The sequence below is a fragment of the Wyeomyia smithii genome, chromosome 2, assembly GCF_029784165.1.
Source record: "Wyeomyia smithii strain HCP4-BCI-WySm-NY-G18 chromosome 2, ASM2978416v1, whole genome shotgun sequence".
Taxonomy (NCBI): domain Eukaryota; kingdom Metazoa; phylum Arthropoda; class Insecta; order Diptera; family Culicidae; genus Wyeomyia; species Wyeomyia smithii.
Window position 1 is genome coordinate 275,192,608 of NC_073695.1, and position 21,394 is coordinate 275,214,001.

Here is a 21,394-nt window from a genome sequence, read left to right on the forward strand (position 1 = left end):
AGCCGCAGCCTGGCAGTGAGCCCACCTCAGTACCGCGTCGGTAGTCCAGCTGTCCTGTACTGAAAGTTAAGTGCAGACCCTCTCTAGTGCGCTCAAGTGCAGAATCAATTCTACACACATATAAACAATAGGCGACTCTTTTCCGCAGCCAACAGGATGGCGTACGTGTTGCAGAAATTGTTCCATGGCTACAATCAGTTCATAGAGGATCATCGAGGTGCGTTCGATCGCGAGCGGTTGCAGCGCGAAGTGCAACCGCAATCGGCTGCTGCTGCTAGCCGAGCTGGCAGACGGTGACAGAAAAGCGAAACAAAAACCATGAGATGCAGTATCTCGATTATTGCTTCTTGATCCAAAAGGGAAAGGAAGCGAAAAGTTGCTTTTAGTGCCTAGTTCAAGAACACGACCGGTGTGGGACAATGCTCTGGCCTTTGTCGCAACAAGAAATGAAAAACCACACGAAAATCAGTTTCCGCGTATTTTGTGATCAACTGTGAATAATGAAAGCTTTAAGCCTGGACAATAAGAGAATTCGCTTCCCGTTTGATGAACATTAAATTTTAAACTCGATAGGATGTTCGCTGAGTGCACCGGAAGTGCACTGAATTCAGATGGAATAATTTCTAAATCAAATTGTTCAAATAATGCATTAGTGAATAGTGTCATTCTGTGCTTGTTGCAGATAACCGCAGCATCGATCTTCCGCTACTAAACTCGACCTGGCACATACCGGCGATTGTGGCGGTCTATTTGGTAGCAGTGTTGCATGTGGGACCACGCTTCATGCAGAATCGGAAACCGTACGACCTGAAGCTTTTCATTCGAGCGTACAATATTGTGCAGGTCGTGGCCAACAGTGCATTCTTTCTAGCGGAGGTGAGTGGTTATCTGCTTTGATCTTTTCGTCATTAGTCAAGGATAATTATTCGACTATAACCCCTACGATGCCATTGAGGAAAAAAAGTAGGAGTAGGAGGCTAATGATAGTGTCCATGGCAAATGACCTGTCGTCTATTTTGAGTGGTTCCGATTTGAGCGAGACTTAGTATTTTTCTGACATGACAAAAAAGTTGAACTGTGTAATATTAATTACACATTTCGATGAATAAATTGGAAAAGGTCAAATTTTTGCAATTGATTCATATGTATCAACTTGAATTTGAAATATCTCGGGAAAGGATTTTTTTTAATCAAGTTGATCACTATGAGCTTCTCAATTTGAAATGACTTCTAGAAGCTTCAAGTCCAGGTTTTTTTGAGTTCCAACAAAAAAAATGTAAAATGCACAGCCCATATAAAAAAAAATATTCTTGAGCGAAAAAAAATTCTCCAGTCGTGGAAAATATTCAATTACTTTCAGGTCAAAAACAAGCAAATAGTGTTGTCATAGAATAAGATTTTGATACTATAAAAATAATTATACATCGAATTCTCCTTCTTGTCGAACTGCTTTTGTAAGGGTTTATACTTTCCAGCTGTACGTCAAAATAACACGGATCTTTCTACCGTTCAGCTTTTTGCGTGTCGTGCTGAAAAAAGTAGGAAGTTGTATCCAAGACACGACCGCATAAATGACGCAGAACTACGTACACTATTAACAAATGCATTGAGTGTTTCATTACCCTAGTAACACAACTGGTTTTATCAAAGTTTCATAGCGCTTTTTGGCTGTATTGAGCGCTATAAAACTTTGATAACACCAATATTTTTACTTGGGTAATGAGTTATAATGTCTACTAATGAAGGGTTGTGAATTTCGTGAACCGGATTCAGCAGTTAGCAGAACGTGCCGAGTTAAAAATCATACACAGCACACACACAAATCATACCATATCATAGACAAACACACATCACACCATATCATACAGACACATACACATCATACCATATCATACAGACACACACACACATCATATCATATCATACACACACATCATACCATATTATCATACCATATCATCATACCATACACACATCATACCATATCATACACACACAGCAAGCAAGCGACCAATCAGAGTACGTTATTTTTATTCCAACAAGGCTTGACGATTTTCAATAGTGCAATAGTTCGTAGATTCAAACAACATTTTTCTGCATTTGGGCAGATGCGTGTATATTTTTCCTATCGATTGCTGCAAGACTGAAGAAAATCGTTTGAAAACCAACCGACCTACCGAACCAGGTCGGTTGGTTTTCAAACGATTTTCTTCAGTCTTGCAGCAATCGATTGGAAAATTATACACGCATCTGCCCAAATGCAGAAAAATGTTGTTTGAATCTACGAACTATTGCACTATTAAAAATTGTTAAGCCAACCGCATCTGAAAAGGGACAAATTTCGTCCCAGTTTTTCAGTTTGCATCCCTGTGTGGTATGCTAAAGTAAAACGTAGTTCTACGTCAAAATTGTTAAATTCCTCCTACCTCGAGTAGAAGACCCTTCACCGGCGTCCCAACCAGTGGTTGAAATCGCTTCACCGCCGTCTACTGCCACTCTGGCTCGCTGGGACCGAGAACGCTCAGTACTGGTTCTTGGTTTCTTCGACTTGTTTTTGGTGTTCATATACTTTGACATCTTACTTCACTACTAAACTTTTGATTGATTTCTCAATAAAGGCTGGGAGTCTATCGTACGAGGATAATACAACACTACAAAGTAATACTGCACTACTTGGAGTAAAAGACAATTTTCACATTTTGTGCCGTGCTGGGTACGAAATTTATGTCTGTGGTCGGGAACCTTCACGTGGTTATGGGAAATCCCATATCCATCAACCCATTTATCTATTATCCCATCATTTCAACTAAGCAAGATCCCAAATCGTCACCACGGCATCAATCCCCATGGTATTCACAATATTTGTCTTGTTTTTTGCCTTGAAAAAGGCATTTTACTGTTCAAAATCGGTTGCTGATCGCAACCTTTGTGCTGCCCCAACAGTGGGGGAGTTAAGATACACGGACAACATGCACTGTGGAAGCTATTTCACCTTCTGTAAATTCGACGGCCGCGACAGATGTAACTGCTAGAATCCGCACAGAATGCTTGCTTACGTTGTCAAAAATTATTAACTTTCAATGACTTGTTTGTTTGCCTTGAAAAAAGGCATTTTGCTGTTCAAAATTGGATTTGGTGATGACGATCTTCATGCTGCCCTAACACGGGGGAATAATGGCAGTCTGGCGACACACGCTGAGAAGAACCGCGCTGCTCCTGAGACGTGGTGACCAACCACAGGGCCAGTGCTGCTGCTAAGGAAGGACGACTGCTGTTGACAACTTGTCGCTGTCCAGAACTATTATGAGCGGCTTCGGCTGAAACAGGCTCTTATATAGGCCAAATAGCATGTTTTCAATTGCAAGGTATATGATTCTGTCGACAGTGCTTGGGAAGCAATCATATAACGACCAATCAGAGGACGTAATTTTCGTTTAAACAAGGCTTGACAATTATCAATAGTACAATAGTTCGCATAATCAATCAACAATTTTCTACATTTGGGTGGATGCGTGTATAACTTTCCAAACAATTGCAGCAAAAATGGAGGAAATATGTTGAAAATAAACCGATTTATAAGCATTTGAAAAGGGACATATTTCGTCCCCTTTTCGTTAATAGTTTTCCTATTTACATCCCTATGTGGTAGGCTAAAGAAAAACGTAGTTCTACGTCAAAAATCTCACCCACGTGTACCTACAAGAAGAATTCGGCTCATTAGCTTCAATGAATGTGGCAAAGCTGCTTTAAATTATGTTTCGTGTCAAATGGAACGCTGCCCATCATTGTCATTGATGATTCAGCATCAATCAAAAAACGCACGATGCTATCGTTGGTTTATTACACTATAAACAGATTTCTCTTTTGTCTGTCTTCTGTCGTTATTACCCTGTTTTGTGGATAGGGTTGAAAATGCCTTATCTGTTACAATTTGTCTGTGTTATAATTTTGTGAAAATTGAATCGTGAAAAACGTTGACTTTGAAGTGGAAACTACCTATTGTTCGAGAATTTGAGAAAGAAGATCTATCAAAAGTTGAAATTGTCCTACAGTTTGGTGCTCAACAAAACTTTACAGCCACGAGAGCGTTAAAAATATATATTTTGGTAAAAAATATATATTTTGGAATCATTTTAACATCAGGGAACATTCGTATATAACATTACGCGCTCAGGGGAGAGAGGGTATTTAACGAAGCGTTGAACTGCGCGATGTAAATCTTACGGTGAGGAGGTATTGGAAATTGTCAAATTTTGCGTTACGTAACATACAAATTTTCCCTTACTGTGAAACCACTTAAGAGCTTATCTTAGAAAAAAAACTATAGGATTCTAAAAGCTTAAAGAAAACTTTAATTTTTGATTTTTTTAGGAAAAAAAATTGACATATTTATCAATTTTGTTCCAATATTTGTTCACGAAAACTCAGTCAATGATTTTTGGAGTAATATTTTTTGAATAAAAAATACGGGTTTCCCGGGAATAAAGTTATACACTGTTTGAATGTATTGCGAAAACTGTTTCAAATCCTATTTTCGATAAAAATTTTCTGCTTTTATTGGGTTTCAGATATTCCCATAAAATAAGATTCTCATTCCCGTTTTTCGGGAAATTTATTTCCGGAAAGAATGAAATTAGGGTTTGCAATCCCGGGAACGATTTCCCGGGAATTGCCTTTTCCCGGGATTCCCGGATCCCCAAAACACGAAACTTACGTCGTAGAAGTGTAGAGCAGCTTAATAGTGTTCATTATACGAAGCAAATATTTGCTTGAAACGACGATCAATATTTGCTTGCCGTGTAATATCAAATTATTTCTTAATTTACTTGTCAAAAATATATGCTGTCTTATTCAGTAAACGATAAATTGAGAAATATTTTCTTCGTCTCATGTCTTTTTTTTGCTAGTGAGTTTACTACTGAGCGGATAGTTGCTCGATTTGTTCTTTATTTATTGACAAAAAATTTTGAAACCTGTAAATTGATAAAAAAAAATTGAAACCCGTGAATCAATGCGACCAGAAATAAATAAATTTATAAAACTCAGTCAGTTTACACTGACTTGGGTCGTGACCGCGATTTCACATTAATTACGAAGGCATTCAAATACACTAAAATCTGGTTGCCAAACACTCAGCTTTATCTTCAACAAACTAAAAGTATTGGCCTCTTCAGTTTCAAATGAAATGTACAAAAGCTGGAATCGGTGATTTAGAAGTTTTTAGAAATCAGACACCAGCGGTGATTCAGCGATCTTAAGCAAAGTTTTACAGAATTGTCAGCGGATCTGAGGCGATTGATAGACGATTGTTCATGAATTTCTGGAGTGAACTTGAATAAATTTTGTTCTTCAATTGATAATTAAATTGTAAACGATAGTTTGAAACTTTTTATTGATAAACTTTATTTGAAATCTCATTTTCGCTGAGAATTTTTTCCTTTTCCGGTTCTCGGGAATTCCCGGGAAATGAGATTTTTTATTCCCGTTTCCCGGGAAATCTATTCTCGGGAATATTGCAAACCCTAATTGAAATCTTTTATTTCCAGTTAGTTTAAATTCAAAACAAGTTTGATAGTTTTGTTCATTCAAAAATAATCATATTTTATCAGTTTTAATGAATGTGCGAGAATTTGGCGGCATCCATAAATTACGCAACGCTCATATTGGGGAGGGGGGTGTCCTTGAGATTTACTATTTAATACACAGGGGAAGGGGGGGGGTGATTTCAGCGTTACGCAACAAAAAATTTCTGGGGAGACTCCCCAAAAACGAGCATTTTTATCAAGCAAATCATTCTACAGCGTTACGTAATTTTTATGGGGGGTAGGTGGTGGTGTTACGTTTCGTTACATATGGGGGGTGGGGGTCCAAAAATTGGGTTTTTTGCGTTACGTAATTTATGGGTGTCGCCTGAGCATAGTTCAATAGTGAAATGTGATTCGAAGATCATCGTACAAACAAAGCCTAAATGTTCATTAAGAGCCACCTTTCAGTAGTAGATAAAAATCCCATTATTGGCGTTTTTGGAATCAAAAAGCGCTCAGAAACCATAAATCAGTGTCCGACCCCATTTTGAACCTCAAGATGTCTGAAAATCTACAAATGGATTTTATACGGTTATTTTCAGAGACTGAATAATGTCCAGAGACACCATTTATGAATTCAGGATTGGTTTAAAGAAAAGGCTTGAGAGCCAGTTCGCGAGAGGCGCAACCGCATGTTGTTTTGATGTTCTCCGATTGAGCTGAAATTTTCAGCGTTTGTTTGTCTATTCAAGATAGAAAGTTTTGCAAAATTTCAATTTTTTTCATTGAGGTTAAGTCGGGTAAAACGGCCCTTGAAAATGATGTGTCCAAAAACGTCCAAATACTAAAAAGTGCAATAACTCCTGCTAGACTTGATAAATTTTTCTAAAAATTTTTGGTATTATTCTACACTAAGAGTTCTTCAAAACTCATGGTCACAATATAGAGCAAAGAGGCGACATCACGAGAAAAAAACGCATTCTTCTTTAAAAAATTGTCAATTTTCAGGGTCAGCCTACTCTTCTCAACATCGCTAGAAAAAATATATAAATATGGTGTTTTGTAGAGCAACTCAAGAGCTTTAATGTCATGTGTAAGCCAAGTGAGCCGAATGGGGTAAAACGGCCCTGGAAGGTTTTTTTTTACAAAAAACCGTCAAAATCACTTAAATCACTATAGTTTCTGCTAGATTTCACTGAAATTGGGATTATCACTGTACCTTACCAGAACTACCTACTTTACCAGAAGATACGCAATTTGGGATAAAACGTTCCTTGAAGATTTTTTTTCGAAAAATGCCGTCAAAATCACCAAAACTGCAAGAACTCGGGTTAGACCTGATAGATTTACTGGAAGTTTAGATTATCACTCTAAGTTAATACGAACTTAAGGGCAAGATGACGAAAGTGACGAATAGATTTACATAACAAAAAAAATTTTTTTTCTTAAAACAAACTTGGCGATTTTTGGGATGCTATTTTCTCTACAGAAAAGGTCCAGAACCCGAAGTTAGCATTTTATAAAACAACTACAGAGCTTTTATTTTGGCATAACATCCAGATGCATCATTTGGAAACTGACTAAAAAGTACTAAAGTTTTTCTTGACTTTTTCACTAAGTTCAAAAAAAGCATCAAACAAGGTAAAAGATGTTTCGATATGACGGTTGCGAAAATAAATAATTCCAATCGAGTTCCTACTTATCCGTGGAGTAAATGAAATCGTTATTTGCACGATTCCCTGCAATATTTATGTAGGCAAAACTTAGCGTAAAGAAAGATGATGCTTTGATGAACGTTGAAGAACATCATGAGTAGGGATTTGTGTGTGGTATTTCGCGGCAAAAAGGTAAAAATTCGCGGGTAACAAAACAGAAAATATGCAAAATTCGCGGTAATTTCGCGGCAACCTTTTCTTCAAAAAAGCCAAATAATGTTCTTTGTTTTTGGTCAAAACAATAAAAAACTGTTATATTTATTTTAATATTCGGTAATTTAACAGTACGATTCATGATTTCTTTGCAGTACGGACTGTGTCAAATTGTCTTCAATCATATTTGGTGTCTGCAGAAACGTATTATTTAGTTTATTATATTAATTTATTCTGACTCACGCTGCATTCCGCACCTACCGGAGTTTCGATAAATATTTTTTTGCTAACCGAAAATGTTCAAGAAACCGTCAGCGTTTCGAATACTTACCAAAATTATAATATCAATCGCAATGTCGGGTATTTTTTAAAATGCAAAAATGCTTGCTACTTGAACTAAGTAGGTACATCTTGAAACTTCGATTTTGCACACTCTGGAATTCTATCATGCAGGTCCTCAATCGCCAAAATCTTTGCTCGAAGAGAATTTAGTAACCGAACCCGAAAACAAATCAACCCAGGCTGACAAATTCTCGTTGTAAGAGAGCAGTACTGCCGTGATATGACATTGTGACGTAGATGCAAGTGATCCGTTTTTCAGTACGGCCCAAAAAACGAATGAATTTCTCGCCACTTTTGTATTTAAATTGGTGCCTACGTCACTTTGTTTTTTCTTTTTGATTTTATACAACGTACGAATAAGTAACAAAGAAAAGGAGGATACCAAAATGTGGGTCTTCGAATAATGAACAAATTGGCATGAAAACCCCATATTCGAAAAAATGGCCTTTACGTCACTTTGTCATCTCACGGCAGAGTAGTACTATTCCATCCTATTGGTTGCGTAGGAAAAGGCCTACGTCCGTTTCGCTGGTTTTCGCGGCATTTCGCGCATTTTTGTTAATTTCGCGGCCGATGCAGGATTTCGCGGAATTCGCGGCTTCCGCGAAATCGCGGTTTACCACTGTCTCTAATCATGAGTATAAATTGTAAAGCATTAGTGTTCGAAGTCGTGTTTTTTTAAATGATTGTTTATTTTTATTGATACAACAGCAACCAGAGTAACATGACTCTGGAAAAAAAGCGAAAAATGAGACTGGTGACGAAAGATTTAAAAATAATCAAATTAAAAAGATGAACATGAAACTCAAACAATAACTTACGTCATTTTCTTTAACAAAACTCGGAATATTACAGTCTTTCAGCGACCGTCTCATCGATAATGTCTTTTACCAGGTTTGATGCTTTTCTTGAAACCTAGTGAAAAAGTCAAGAAAAAGTTCAGTCTTTTTTAGTCAATTTCAAGGAACGTTTTACCCCAAATTGCGTATCTTCTGGTAAAGTAGGTAGTTCTGGTGAGGTACAGTGATAATCCTAATTTTCAGTGAAATCTATTAAGTCTATCAGGAACTATAGTGATTTTTTGGTGATTTTGACGGTCTTTTGAAAAAAAAAAAACAGCAGAAACGGCTGGTTTATGTAGATGAATTGATTGTCCTAGTAGATGAGTTAGGTATTTCACTGGTTCGGGATTTCATGTAGTGTTTTCAGTTATTTTGAGATCTTTTTCTAGGGTGACTGACTCTGAAAAAAGCCCGAAAACATCCCAGAATTAGCACTGATCAGTCAACATCTGCGAAACTGGATTGAGCCAGTGATGATAACTAACCCTCCTTTGGTTTCTTTTTGCAAAATCAAGCACCACGTTTGAAAGGCCCTAGTGTTGCCGCGTAGGCAAAGTCATCTGACGCATTTACGCGGGTACAGCTACAGTGAGTCATTGTAAGGTCAGCATTCAGCTTTCCTTCCCGAAACTGGATAAAAAAGAATCTCCCCATTAAAAGTGTCAGACTGGCAATCTAATCTCGGCGCGTGGTCTCTCCTAGGAAAGAGGAGCGATTCGGCCAACCAGTTACATTTGGTACATTCCAAATTACTAGGTCTATCATTCTCTCGACCGTGCTTGGGAAAGCAATCATATAACGACCAATCAGTCGATTTTTGCGTTTTGACAAGGATAGACAATTTTCAATAGTACAATAGTTCGAATAATAAAATTGCAATTTTCTGCTTTTGGAAGGATTCTTAGAAGAGTTTCCAACCGATTGCTGCAAGAAAAAAGCAAATCTTTTAAAAACTAACCGACTTATTAGCTTTTGAAATAGGACATAGTTTTCAATTTTACCGGTTTTAGATTTTCATTTTACATTCCTATGTAGCCGCACTTTCTGAGAGACGTAGTTCTTCGATATCCTAGCCAAATGTACATGCATTTTTTAGTTCATAATTGAGCATTTTCATCGCCACGTTCAGTTATTACGTGATATGTGGCATGAAAGTTCATAATCTTCAACGGGCCACGATAACGTTTGCGGTAAAAAAATGGACTTTTTTCAGATGGTGATGAAAAAAAACTAAGACAGATAATTGAGTTGGATAAATTTCCCATGGAAAATAATCATGTTAGCTTCCTCGCAAAAAAAAATTACATCCTTGCGTGCGGCCTTCTGGTTAACGGGTAAATTCGCCATGGCGGACGAAAACATGCGTGTAGCGTGTTTTAAAGCTCTTTTTTCGTTTTTTTATTGATGCCTCCTCCGTTTTCGCGACAAAATTGTTGGAATAGATCTTGTGCTTCAAGTTTGCCCAGAAATTCTCGATGGGACGCAGCTGGGGGACGTTGGACGGACTCGCCGACTTCGGTATCACATCGCAGCAGCGCACGCAGCGATTTAGCCACTTTTCCCTCGGTCTCCCTCTTCAGCATTTTTGGAAGCTTCTTGTCGTTCAGGGTCGTTGGGCCGTCCGGAACCGGGTTTTCTTTCGATGCTCTGATCGTTGTCCAAAAGTGACAAGATGTTGTAGATGCCGGAACGGGCACATATCTGGCGTCCACAAAGTGCCGCACGATGTCCGTTTTTGACGCGGCGGGGTACCGTTCGTTAAACGCGCACACTTCTGAATGGAGTAGCTTCACTTTTTGCACCATCACAGCTAAAGTTTGACTGATAGAGTTGTCATTTTTTTTTTTTTTTGCTGACTCATGGGTTACTATGATTGATGATGCATGAGTAGTTTCGTCAATGCGATTAAAGGTATGAAAAGTCGGCAATTTTTGTCGGTTTTTTTTACCGCAAATGTTATTACTGCCAAGTTTGACCGTTCCAATTTTTATTTTCTTTTTATGTCAACCCCCCCACACACCGCCTTAAAACCTTAAACTGGAAGGGGAAGAAACAAAAGAGATCAAGCCGATTTGTTAATATTATTGGTCTTTCGATTTAACAACAAACAAGTCTAGTGACAGCGAGAGTGTCGTCGAAAGGCAGGCGAAATAAATAATAATAATAAAAAAATGTTTTTTTCAACATTTATTTGAGTGTAAATTACAAACGTCGTAACTTGCATACAAACTATTGTCAAAGATATTCCTTTTGTTCGCCCCTTGGCTAATTTAAACCCTCCCTTGGCTAATTTTGATGACCTTAGACATAAAAAAAGTGTTCGAAGTTTGTATCAACCTTCTAGAAAAAAATATATTTTTAAAGTTTTATTCATATTCCCGATTCAATTCCCGCATATTTTTAAATCATTTAGCATGGATTTGCTCACATTCCCTTATTGAAATTTTGACAACTGAAAAGGGGCCCCCATAGCCCTTAACGTGGCCCTGGATAACGTGAATCAAATAAAAACACAGCTCACAACCAACACGGTTTCTACAAAAGAAGGTTTACGACAACGAAATTACCTAAACTTATAGAGCTTGAGACGGAATTTCTTGAATAAATTGAATATCGTTTGACGAATAGGACACATACGTTTAAGTTTGAGGGTCACTTTTAAGAGCCTTACGCCAGGTGTTCCGCAAAGCTCTCATTTAAGTCCTTTGTTTTTCATTGTATTCGCTGATAATGTTAGAATACAGTTATCAGTGAACAACCCAAACAATTTTGTTGCTTAGCTCTCAAACTGGTTGAACTACAACGATTTTAATTAGGGTGGCTCAAGAAAAAGTTTTTTTTGCTCTATTTTTTTAAATTAAAAAATTTCTCAGTAGCTCTTAACATTGAATAAAAACGGTTTACCTAAACTAATAAACGAAAGTAAGGTTTTTACAGTAATATATTTTTTATTTTGGTAAAACTATTGTGCATATTTGTCGGCCAAGTTGTAGATGAGCTCATATAACATCGCAAGCCATTTTTTTTTCTTCTAAGTTGACTGATGACACTCTGTTGTTTATTCCGGAGATTATACGAAACTTTCAATTCTTTTTTCAACCGAACGAAATCAACAACAACATTGGTCAAGGTCAAAGTTGATTATTAGTTGGCAACATTTTAATACCTTATCCAACCTACAAGCGCAAATTTTGAGGCAGTTATTCGGGCAATTCCAGCGAGTTTAGAAATTCAGCGGGATTGATTATATAATTCAATTCATCAACATCTTTTTTTGGTAAGAAATGTGAAATAAGTCTTGAACCAACACGAAGGTCATTGGAAATTTTTACTACAAAGTACCCAGATCGTTTCACAATCTGTCATTTTTAAACTTACCGAAAGAGTCTGCGTCTTTCGAAAATACCCCAATTACAGCAGACACATAGCTAAATCAACTAAATCCAACGAAGGAAACCGCACAAGCAAACCTAACAACACAACACGTACACTATGGTGGAACAAAAAATAAAATCCAGCTCCCATGCACTTTTCGTGTTCATTATGGGTCCTATAACAACCGTGTAATTTTTCAGATCGATAACAAACTTCGCAAGCAGCATGCTGTAGCAGTGTTGCTGGAAAAATTCAATGGTGAGCTGTTCGTCAGACATTCAATCAGTTTGGGGTGAAGAACTTTCTACAAGCATCGTTGCGCCTTACGGTCTTCAGAAGAGTTTACTGCCGCGCATAGCATGTCAGTCCCACCTGCATATTCAGCAAGCCGAGAAAAACGCGTTTTATATGATTTTATAACATTGCTTCTTACGAGATGGGGCAATATATTTTTGGATGTTCTCCAGCAGCTTTTCAGAACAAAGTTGTTGAGCTCATCCATTGTTACGAAACTATGCATTGTTAGCTACCATTTACGCGTAATAACTCAATTTTACTGAAAATGCAAATGGGACTTACTTGCTATGCGCGGCAGTTTATCCCAGAAAAAAATCCTATAAATATCATGTATTGATATATTTTTAGGAGCGAACAATCTCTAGAGAATAAGTTTTGAAAAAGTGGATTTTCCCATATAAAACCGTATGAAAACTTTAAAAATTGGACGCAAAAATATAGTTCCACCGAACGATCTGAAAAATTACATGATTATTATAGGACCCATAAGGAACATGAAAAGTGCATGGGAGCGAAAAAATAACACCATCGCTTTTTTCCCATATAACCGTGTCCCAGTCTAACGTACACATTGGGAATTGTTCCCAATATCGGTTTAAGTTAATTTATTTTAGGTTTATTTAAATACCTCTATATTTTAGCTAGGGTATTGAACATCTTTGGCAGGTTTTCTGCAATAATCTTAAACCACTGACGAAGACGTTTGATACCCTATAAAGTTTGCTCTAAATATTTTCACGAGAACCAGATCAGACTAAAAAGGAGGGCACAGGTCTTTATACTACTATTTTTAAAAAATCGTATGTAATGCTGAGGACTGGGGAAGAAAAAACATATGTTCTATTACCATCTTGCTATAAACAAATAAAAAACTTTCTATTCTTGCTTGAATTTCAGTAGCATCATTAACCCTTCAAAAGCAACGATAGCGGTAAAAGGGGAACAGTCCACGTCCCGTGACCAAGTATTACCTTTTTTACCAAAGTGACAAAAAAGAGGTTCTTCTGTAATCACTATTTGCAAGTTTTATAGTGATGCAGTGAAATGTGTTATAACGCTGCTTTTCGAAATTTACCGCCACCAGCAGAATCAAAATTGCGCTTTCGTCACTCCAGGTGCAAGACGCATCTTGTCAGCATCAATGATGTGCAATTTCGACGAAACGAGCAGAAGACACGAGCGCGTCATCCGTCTGTACCTCCGGGATCTTTGTAAGAGACTTTTCAAAACAAGTTCCAAGATTATCGTACTTCAAGTACGTACGTGCAATATGTCAACATAGAGCGGGTGTGGTTTTCAAGAAGCGTGCTCACTTCACAATAATCTAAGCTCTCAAGCTAGTCACACTTGATTCAATCAAAGGTTCTTATTCAAATCGAGTTTCAATTATATGGAACCTACCTTGTAGGATGAGAGCAGTCTTTCTAGAATAATTTCAAGAAAGTTTTCCTCAATATTGTTGATAAACACTAACGTTTGAAATGTACTTTCAGGTTTACCTTCTATCTCGACGAACGGACTTCTCGTACACATGCCAACCAGTGAATTATTCCCCCGACCAGCATGGCTACGAGGAGATGTATTTATCGTATGGCTATCTGCTGCTGAAGGTTCTGGATTTGGCGGACACAATGTTCTTCGTCCTGCGTAAGAAACAGTCGCACGTGTCATTCCTGCACGTGTATCACCACGCCATTATGGTTGTGATGACTTACTGTGGGGTGCTGTTTGTACCAGGTTAGTGGCGTTGGATTTTCGAGCGCTTTTTGCAGTTAAACGCAATTTTCTTCCAGGTGGTCACATATTCCTGCTGGGCCTCTGGAACACTCTGGTCCACGCTGTGATGTACTTTTACTACTACCTTTCGTCCTTCGGATCTCCGCTGGCCGCCCGGTTTAAGATGTATCTTACCCGGATGCAACTGTTGCAGTTCGTGCATCTTGGAATCCACTTCGGACGGCCGGCACTGCTCGGAATCGACTGTGGTTTCCCCCAGCTGTGGCACTGGATCGGCTTCGGACAGGCCATTTTCATTTTGGCCATGTTCACCGATTTTTACATCAAATCGTACGTCGTGAAGGCGAAAAAGCATGAATAATAATTAACTAGAGGACGTAGTGGCACGATTTCCTTCAAAACGCTAGGTTAAGGAAAGGTTTCCACATCATATCAAGGTATTACAATGGATACAGTAGATAGTTGAAATGTCTTGCAATACGTTGACATGAATTGTGGCACAATTCGGTTCAGTAAATAAATATTTATTATCTAATCGTTTGGTTCGGGCTCAAATCAGCGCTTTCTACGGAGACTCATTTTTCATTGTACATGTTTTTAAACAAAAAAACAGGAAAATGATTGTTAGTAGCTTAAGTTATTCAATTCATACAAACAATTATTTACAACATACTCTTTCACGAAATATTTGACTCGAACAGAACAAAAAACAGTAACATAACTTGTGTGCGAATAATCAGGCAACTAAGAGAGTGACGTGCGTAACCGTCGCTAGTCGAAAAATATTAGTTGTACAGTAATTCGTTTTTAACGTGAAACTCGCTACGACTGGAAGACTAAAAATTTCATGTAGAACGGAAAATGGCCTATCATAATTTACATTTGTGGTATTCCGGTTTCACAGACCGACTACAGATTTAAGCGTCATAATACGTCGTTTCCACGATTATGCTTAGAGACTAACGTTGAAATCATTTGGACTATTTTTAAGAACTGCTAATAAGACACTGGTAGCTCATTAATACCGAATAAATATCGTTCTCGCGTTTAAACGTTCGTTCCCTACACGTCTAATTCTGTATATTGGTGAATCTTTGGCCCGTTTCACAACACTAGGGTCGCGATGTTAGAATCTAACCGTGCTGGATGCTAGCGCTGCAAACAGTGCGTACATCAGAGCTTGTAAGATCGATATATTAAATCGGAAGGCAGATCCTGAAAATAAACGAAATGGTTAATGATTTCTAAACTGCAAGCCTTTGAAACAGTTCACGCACCGTAGTACATTTTCTCCCGCTTTCTAGTATAATTGGTCCCCGGTATCGACAGCTGACAGTGGATTGTGGCGTCCTTTGAGTCATCGCTTAAAACGTGTTGCAGAACCACATCGTAAGAGCCATTCTCTGGGTTTTCGGACACCACAGTGTCTTTGATTTCCGAATCATCGATACTAAAATACAATTGAAAACATCTAATCAAAATTAAACAATATTAAAAAATTAAGCTGGGTTACTAACAACAGCGATAACTCTGGCTTCGGGAAGATGTCACTAACCGCGCAGGACACTACCGTGCTGCCGTTGCTTTCTTGATTATACGTCAAGTTGAACTCCGTCTCCGGTACTATGATCTGCATGTGTGCAGTTTTAACTTCATTTTCCAGGAATGTCTGCACGGAACAGCTGTAGTTACCGGTGAAGTTCGCAACCGGATTAACCAGCTTCAAGGCACGGTACTTGTGCAAACGATCATCCGACACCGAATAGTCCAGGTCGACGTGACCTTTGAAGGTTGTCTGAAAAGTTTAATATAAATAATGTAATTTACATTTACGGGGAAGAAACATCAAACTTACGAGAGCAACTGGTTTCTTAGACGGAATCCACTGATAGATCGGTAAGTTGTTGTGCTTCCACTTGAGCACGAATCCCTTCGAAGTTTCGTCCTTCAGCTCGTACTCGCAGTCCAGAATGAGATCCTCCGGCGGTTCGTCCCCCCGGGTTAACTTGTACGACTGGGGTACATCCAGGTTTGTTATCTGGAGACATTGTGATGCTGTCAATAGAAGAGATAAATGATATTCCAATTAACAAAACTAGAATTTCAATCGGAGATCAGATTTTTTCTACTCATTTAAACAACGTTTCATAATAATTTATGAAATCTAAAAATCAACCTAAACGGTATTCACATGGCTTCCTCACATGATTTTTAATCACATTCGATCATTACACGGATTATAAAACATACTTCGCAAGCATACTTCGAACGATATCCATATTTTGCCAAAAATTTGTAACCTGAATATGTTTCATAACATATCTACTATTATTCCAAGAATTACGTTAATAACTAGTATCGACAGAGCGATGACACTTTCTGAGCATGCCAAAATGTATCGACAGGTCTGTCCGAACAAAATGACATCCATAACAACTTACTGAAATTTAAAAATTCATTTCCTATATTTCACTGTTTATTCAGCTGGATTTCAAAATAGCGTCTTGGGTCGATTTTCGACCTCTGGGCATAGTTCCGATTCCGGAAAAAACACACAAACTGCAACTCGCCATCTTGTGTTTCAAAATGGCATCTGTAATTGATTTCCGGCCTTTGAACATCATCCTGGGTTCCATATTGGATGGTATTTAACCCTATTAAACTTTTTTCGGTAGCCGCCATCTTGAATTTGTGAATTGTGAAATGTTAATTGTATGATCGCATGAATCGTGACTATGTGTCTCGAATTTGCAAAATCCATTCCGTATCAAAATGTCTATTGGAAAATTTGTCGCACGCTTGGTGATTAACAGAAAGCATTATTCAATGAATTATATTCTAAACTCTAATCCTTTTTATTCTGCGTGTATAGCTCAAGTGTGAATATATTCCTGAATAGATTAGGTTGGGAATATTTTTTTTTGACGTTGACTAACGTCTATATCGAAGTTAGGCCCCTGAATTTGAAAATCTAGTAATTCAACCAGGGAAAACCAGAGAAAAGTGGTCAGGTTTTGAGCGCTTATTTTGCAGTCATCTATAATCAGGTTTTTGAGGTTTTGGCATCAATCGATCAGAAATTCTTTCACGGTTAAATTTATGTAACAAAAACAAACTATTGTTTGAGATACACTATTGAAAAATTGGTAATTAATATCGATTGTCTAAATCATACCGCGCAGCCAATCACTACCTCTCTTCCCAAGCACAGTCGACACTAACGGATACAATCGATCTGACTTTGTTGTTATTGTTGTTGTCACTTTCTGTTTCCGATGTTTATGCTGCTGCTAGCGAAAAAAACCTTGCAAATATGCATCTTTTTGTTGGTGTTAATTTTACGACAGCGGCCGGCGCCCCATCATTCTGATTCCAAAACCGCACCAGTGACATGCGGACGCTAGGTGATAGCAGCTGAAAGGAGGAAATACAAAATAGTACCGGTCATCTCGTGCCGGTTTCACCCGTAATGCTGGTGGCTTTAGTAGTAAATGGCTACTGCAAATCACTTAAATGGCTGGAATTCTGGACGGACTAACCAGGAAACTATAATCGGCAACTGGCACCTTTTGTTGCCTCGAAATTTTGGTACAGAAGCGGTTAATTGAATTTTCTGTTTTACCAAATGCTGCTGCTAGCGGAAAAAACCTTGCAAAAATGCATGTTTGTGTTGGTGTTAATATTATGACAGCGGCCGGCGCAGCTTTCAAGAAACATTTGTCTCTACCATTCCATCATCCATGTAGCCCCTCCCTCTTTCTAATTATCTGACGAAGCCTTGGTATAAAACGTATCGTTCGAACATTTCACCCCATCAGTTTCATTATTAAACCGTACCGGGTACATACGGACGCTCGGTGTTAGCAGCTAAAAGGAGGAAAAACAAAATAGTACCGGTCATCTCGTGCCGATTTAACCCGTGATGCTGGTGGCTACTGCAAAATACTAAAATGGCTGGAATTCTGGACGGAAACCAGTAAACAAGAAATCGGCAACAGGCACCTTTTGGTGCCTCGCAGTTTTATAATAGAAGCGGTTAGTTGAATTTTATGTTTTACAATTGCTGTTGCTAGCGGAAAAAACCTTGCAAAAATGCATGTTTATGTTGATGTTAATTTCACGACAGCGCTAGGTGTTAGCAGCTGAAAGGAAGAAAGACAAAATAGTACCGGTCATCTCGTGCCGGTTTCACCCGTTATGCTGGTGGCTGTTAGTAATAAATGGCTACTGCAAAATACTAAAATGGCTGGAATTCTGGACGAGAATAATCGGAAACTGGTACCTTTTGGAGCCTCGAAATTTTGTTGCAGAAGTTTTGTAAAAGAAGCGTTGCAATTCCCTCTACTATTTGCTTCAATGGAATATTTTTTTTTTTTTAAGAATACGGTAGTCAACGTCATGCGGTCGTGTCTTGAATACCACCCTCCTACTTTTTTTGAATCATGCGGCGGAGGCGCATAATCGAGGCGGCACTAAGCGGCTGTAATTTCCGCAGTCCGAACTCGCCGTCGAAAGCGGCCACCTCTCGCACACAAACGACTGATTTACTGGTTTGCTAAGTCTACTTAAACATAGTTTCTTTCCCTTAGTTAAGTCTGAACGAGCGGTAGCGAGTATGGGCAGGATTCGCTTAAACAGCGAGACCGAAGGCCGCGAGTGTATTGCTTTCCAAATAACACTTTAAATCGAAATACATGTTATTGAAAGAGGACTGTGGGGATGATGACGATAACACCGTATTCCGCCTCACTTCCCCTCAGCCTTGTGGCCATTCGACCTTCCGTTCATTCGGCCTCGCGTCTATTTGACCTCATGTCCATATGCCTCGTGTCCGAATGCCTACCGTCCATTATGCGTAGCGTACTATAACTCGCGTCCGTATGCTTTACGGGGTAATAACTTCGGTAAACAATATCTATATTTGATGAGATGATACTTTCTGAATTCTAGCTACGTCTATGAAATAAATCTCTCTCTCTCTCTCTTGTTGCCTTCAGAAAGGTGTGGTTGAAGTACCTAATGTGATTTTCAGTTATTTTTAAACCCAAAATGGCGAAGGCCGATTTTGAAAAAGCAACCTAGGATGGCCACATACCATCCAATATGAGTATTTTCAGAACCAGGATGAAGCACAGAAGACCGAAAATTGACTCCACATGCTATTTTAAATTCAGGACGACAACTCCTGGATTCTGGAAAGCATTCTGTGATGGCCAAATAGCATCCAATATCTAGGAACTGGAATGATGCTTAGAAGCCCGAATTCAACACCTATCGCCGTTTCTCAAGGCAAGATGGCGATTCTTGGTTTCTAGAAAGAACCTGAAATGGGTATTTTCGGAAACGGCATATTATCCAAAGACTGAAAATCGACCCTAGATGCCGTTTTGAAATATAATATGGATGAATGATCAGTATTATATAAGAAGTTATATTAAACTTTGAAACCTTCGTATCTCCCATTTCGAATTTCAAAATGTCGTTGTTTTTTTGGCCTTTAAGTTTTATCCCTCACATGAAGTGAGTACCTGCTTGAATACTTTACTACTAATAACGTTGATGAATGCAATGTAGAGAATGAACCAACTTTCACAAATGCTATTAGGCAAAAGGTCTTATATAGATCTATTCTCTATGTAGTGCCTCGATAGCGAAAAAAATCACAAACTGGCATGTCTCTGACCAGTTTACCAGACCACAAATACATCCGATTTGACATCGAGGCTATTTCCTTCGGAGGAAAACAATTCAAAAACGATTTGTTTTTTCTTATTCCGACAGTTTCGGTGACTTTATTTCACATTTTCAAGGAGTAGGAAGTTACCGTAACTGTCGGAATAAGAAAAAACAAATCGTTTTTGCTAGTATACACGAACCGATTAAGCCGATAACCCGGTTAAATTAACCGTTTCAGTCGTTATATAAACGAAAACAATTCAGGAATCCAAACAAAACCAACTGGAACTTTTTCAAAAACATTTGATCAAATCGAGAACATCCTATCTTAAAAGTATTCGAACTCCAGCTGAACCGGACTTCGCAGCAAATGATTTGCAACACTGACTCACGGAAGGTTCTACTTCAAACAATCCTTTAACGAAACGGACAGTCTGCCTTGGTGGAACAAAATACTCAGCAACCTTCGTAGGGCAGCCAAACGCTTGTTCAACAAGGCTAACATCACATACAAAAAGGATGCTTATAGAAAACCCCTCACTAAATACAACGCTGTGCTACGCAAAGCCAAACGGAGATCCAGAGTCCAATTCCGTGAGGTTATTCAGACTCTACCTGAGGCAGCGCGATTGCAAAAAGCGATGTCTAAAAATCATACAAATGTGTCTTGGACAATTGAAAAAGAGAGGTGGTAGTCTGACTGTCGCTACCAAAGAATCACATGCACATTCATTTTACTGGCTCGACAGAGATCTCCGGATCGAACGTTGAAAAGCTGTAGAAGCTCTAATCCAGACGCACGACGTCACGCAACTCCGTAGTGTTCGCTAGTCGACTGTTCACGGTAGAAGCCACTGTGAGCCAACCAAGCACTAAGCTCTTTGAGCCTATGAAGTCATTAGGACCAGATGACATTTTTCCAGTCTTCCTGTAAAAATCGGACGAGGTCATCATGTCCGAACTCATCAGCCTTTTTCGAGCTAATTTCACTGTGAAAATATCCCGGCCAGCTTTCGATAACACTTCCTTTGTATTTACATATTTATACGGCTCTACAAAATAGAGGAGTCGACAATACTACGAGCAATTGTTCTGAGCATCACAGCAAATAACAGCTGTATTGGGAGAAAAAATAATCATAACTTTTTTTTTCCTCATTTCTCCATGATCGGCTTTTTTTCGGAAAGACAAAACTATTATCTTCAAGTTTGTCAAACCGTTTTGGCCCTAAAATTATTTGTAATCAACAATACCTCAATACCTACCTTCTCAAAAATGAGTCGTATTCCAAAAAATTAAAACAATAACACAAAATGGCATCTTTTGCCCATAGAAACGTCCATGCGAAGTTTCAGCCAAATCAAAAATGACAATTTAAAAAAAAAAATATTAAAACTAGGGCATTTTTTGTGGAACTGCCCTACTGCCAATAATATGAAGTGCGGAGTACAAAAAGCACTTGGGCAATATCACAAGATCTAATGTTTCTGGTCGCAGTGATGAGTCCCGCAGAAAAAAAAACGCGCGTCAAAACGGAACCCGAACTGTTTCGACGCAGTTCGCGCCGCATCGCTGCAGTATAACATCGGCCTTAGGCTTGTTTATATATATTTAAAATCGCTAGAGGTGATTTTTTCCATCGCTGCTGCAGAGACGGGAAGCAGAAGATAAGTATTGGTATTGGTGTTGGTGATATATTACATACAATACGAAATAGTGCATAAAATGTGAT

At 38.5% G+C, this 21,394-nt stretch overlaps 2 protein-coding genes across 6 annotated transcripts in view; one reads left to right on the forward strand and one right to left on the reverse strand.

Moving 5' to 3' along the window:
- On the forward strand, nt 1-15,053 carry LOC129724044 (elongation of very long chain fatty acids protein 4-like). Its single transcript, XM_055678636.1, has 4 exons — nt 1-217; nt 683-876; nt 13,743-13,986; nt 14,043-15,053. Exons 1-4 carry the CDS (start codon nt 157-159, stop codon nt 14,345-14,347), a joined length of 804 nt encoding a protein of 267 aa, XP_055534611.1. The 5' UTR covers nt 1-156; the 3' UTR covers nt 14,348-15,053.
- The window catches only part of LOC129724042 (uncharacterized), a 27,029-nt gene continuing 20,129 nt past the window's right edge, over nt 14,495-21,394 (reverse strand). For all 5 annotated transcript variants that reach the window (XM_055678633.1, XM_055678631.1, XM_055678635.1 and 2 more), the window contains exons 3-6: nt 15,842-16,041; nt 15,504-15,781; nt 15,264-15,436; nt 14,495-15,201 (exon numbers count right to left, since the gene is read on the reverse strand). In XM_055678633.1, the coding sequence (XP_055534608.1) occupies nt 15,113-15,201; nt 15,264-15,436; nt 15,504-15,781; nt 15,842-16,041 (740 nt within the window). In that variant the 3' untranslated portion in view covers nt 14,495-15,112. The remainder of the gene's footprint in view (nt 15,202-15,263; nt 15,437-15,503; nt 15,782-15,841; nt 16,042-21,394) is intronic.

What these genes read in the sequence shown, in the direction of transcription:
- LOC129724044 (XM_055678636.1), top strand. Translation starts at nt 157, where the DNA reads ATGGCGTACGTGTTGCAGAAATTGTTCCATGGCTACAATCAGTTCATA. An exon ending in GTGCATTCTTTCTAGCGGAG is followed by an intron (nt 877 to 13,742) that starts GTGAGTGGTTAT and finishes ATGTACTTTCAG; the next exon opens with GTTTACCTTCTATCTCGACG. An exon ending in TGGGGTGCTGTTTGTACCAG is followed by an intron (nt 13,987 to 14,042) that starts GTTAGTGGCGTT and finishes ATTTTCTTCCAG; the next exon opens with GTGGTCACATATTCCTGCTG.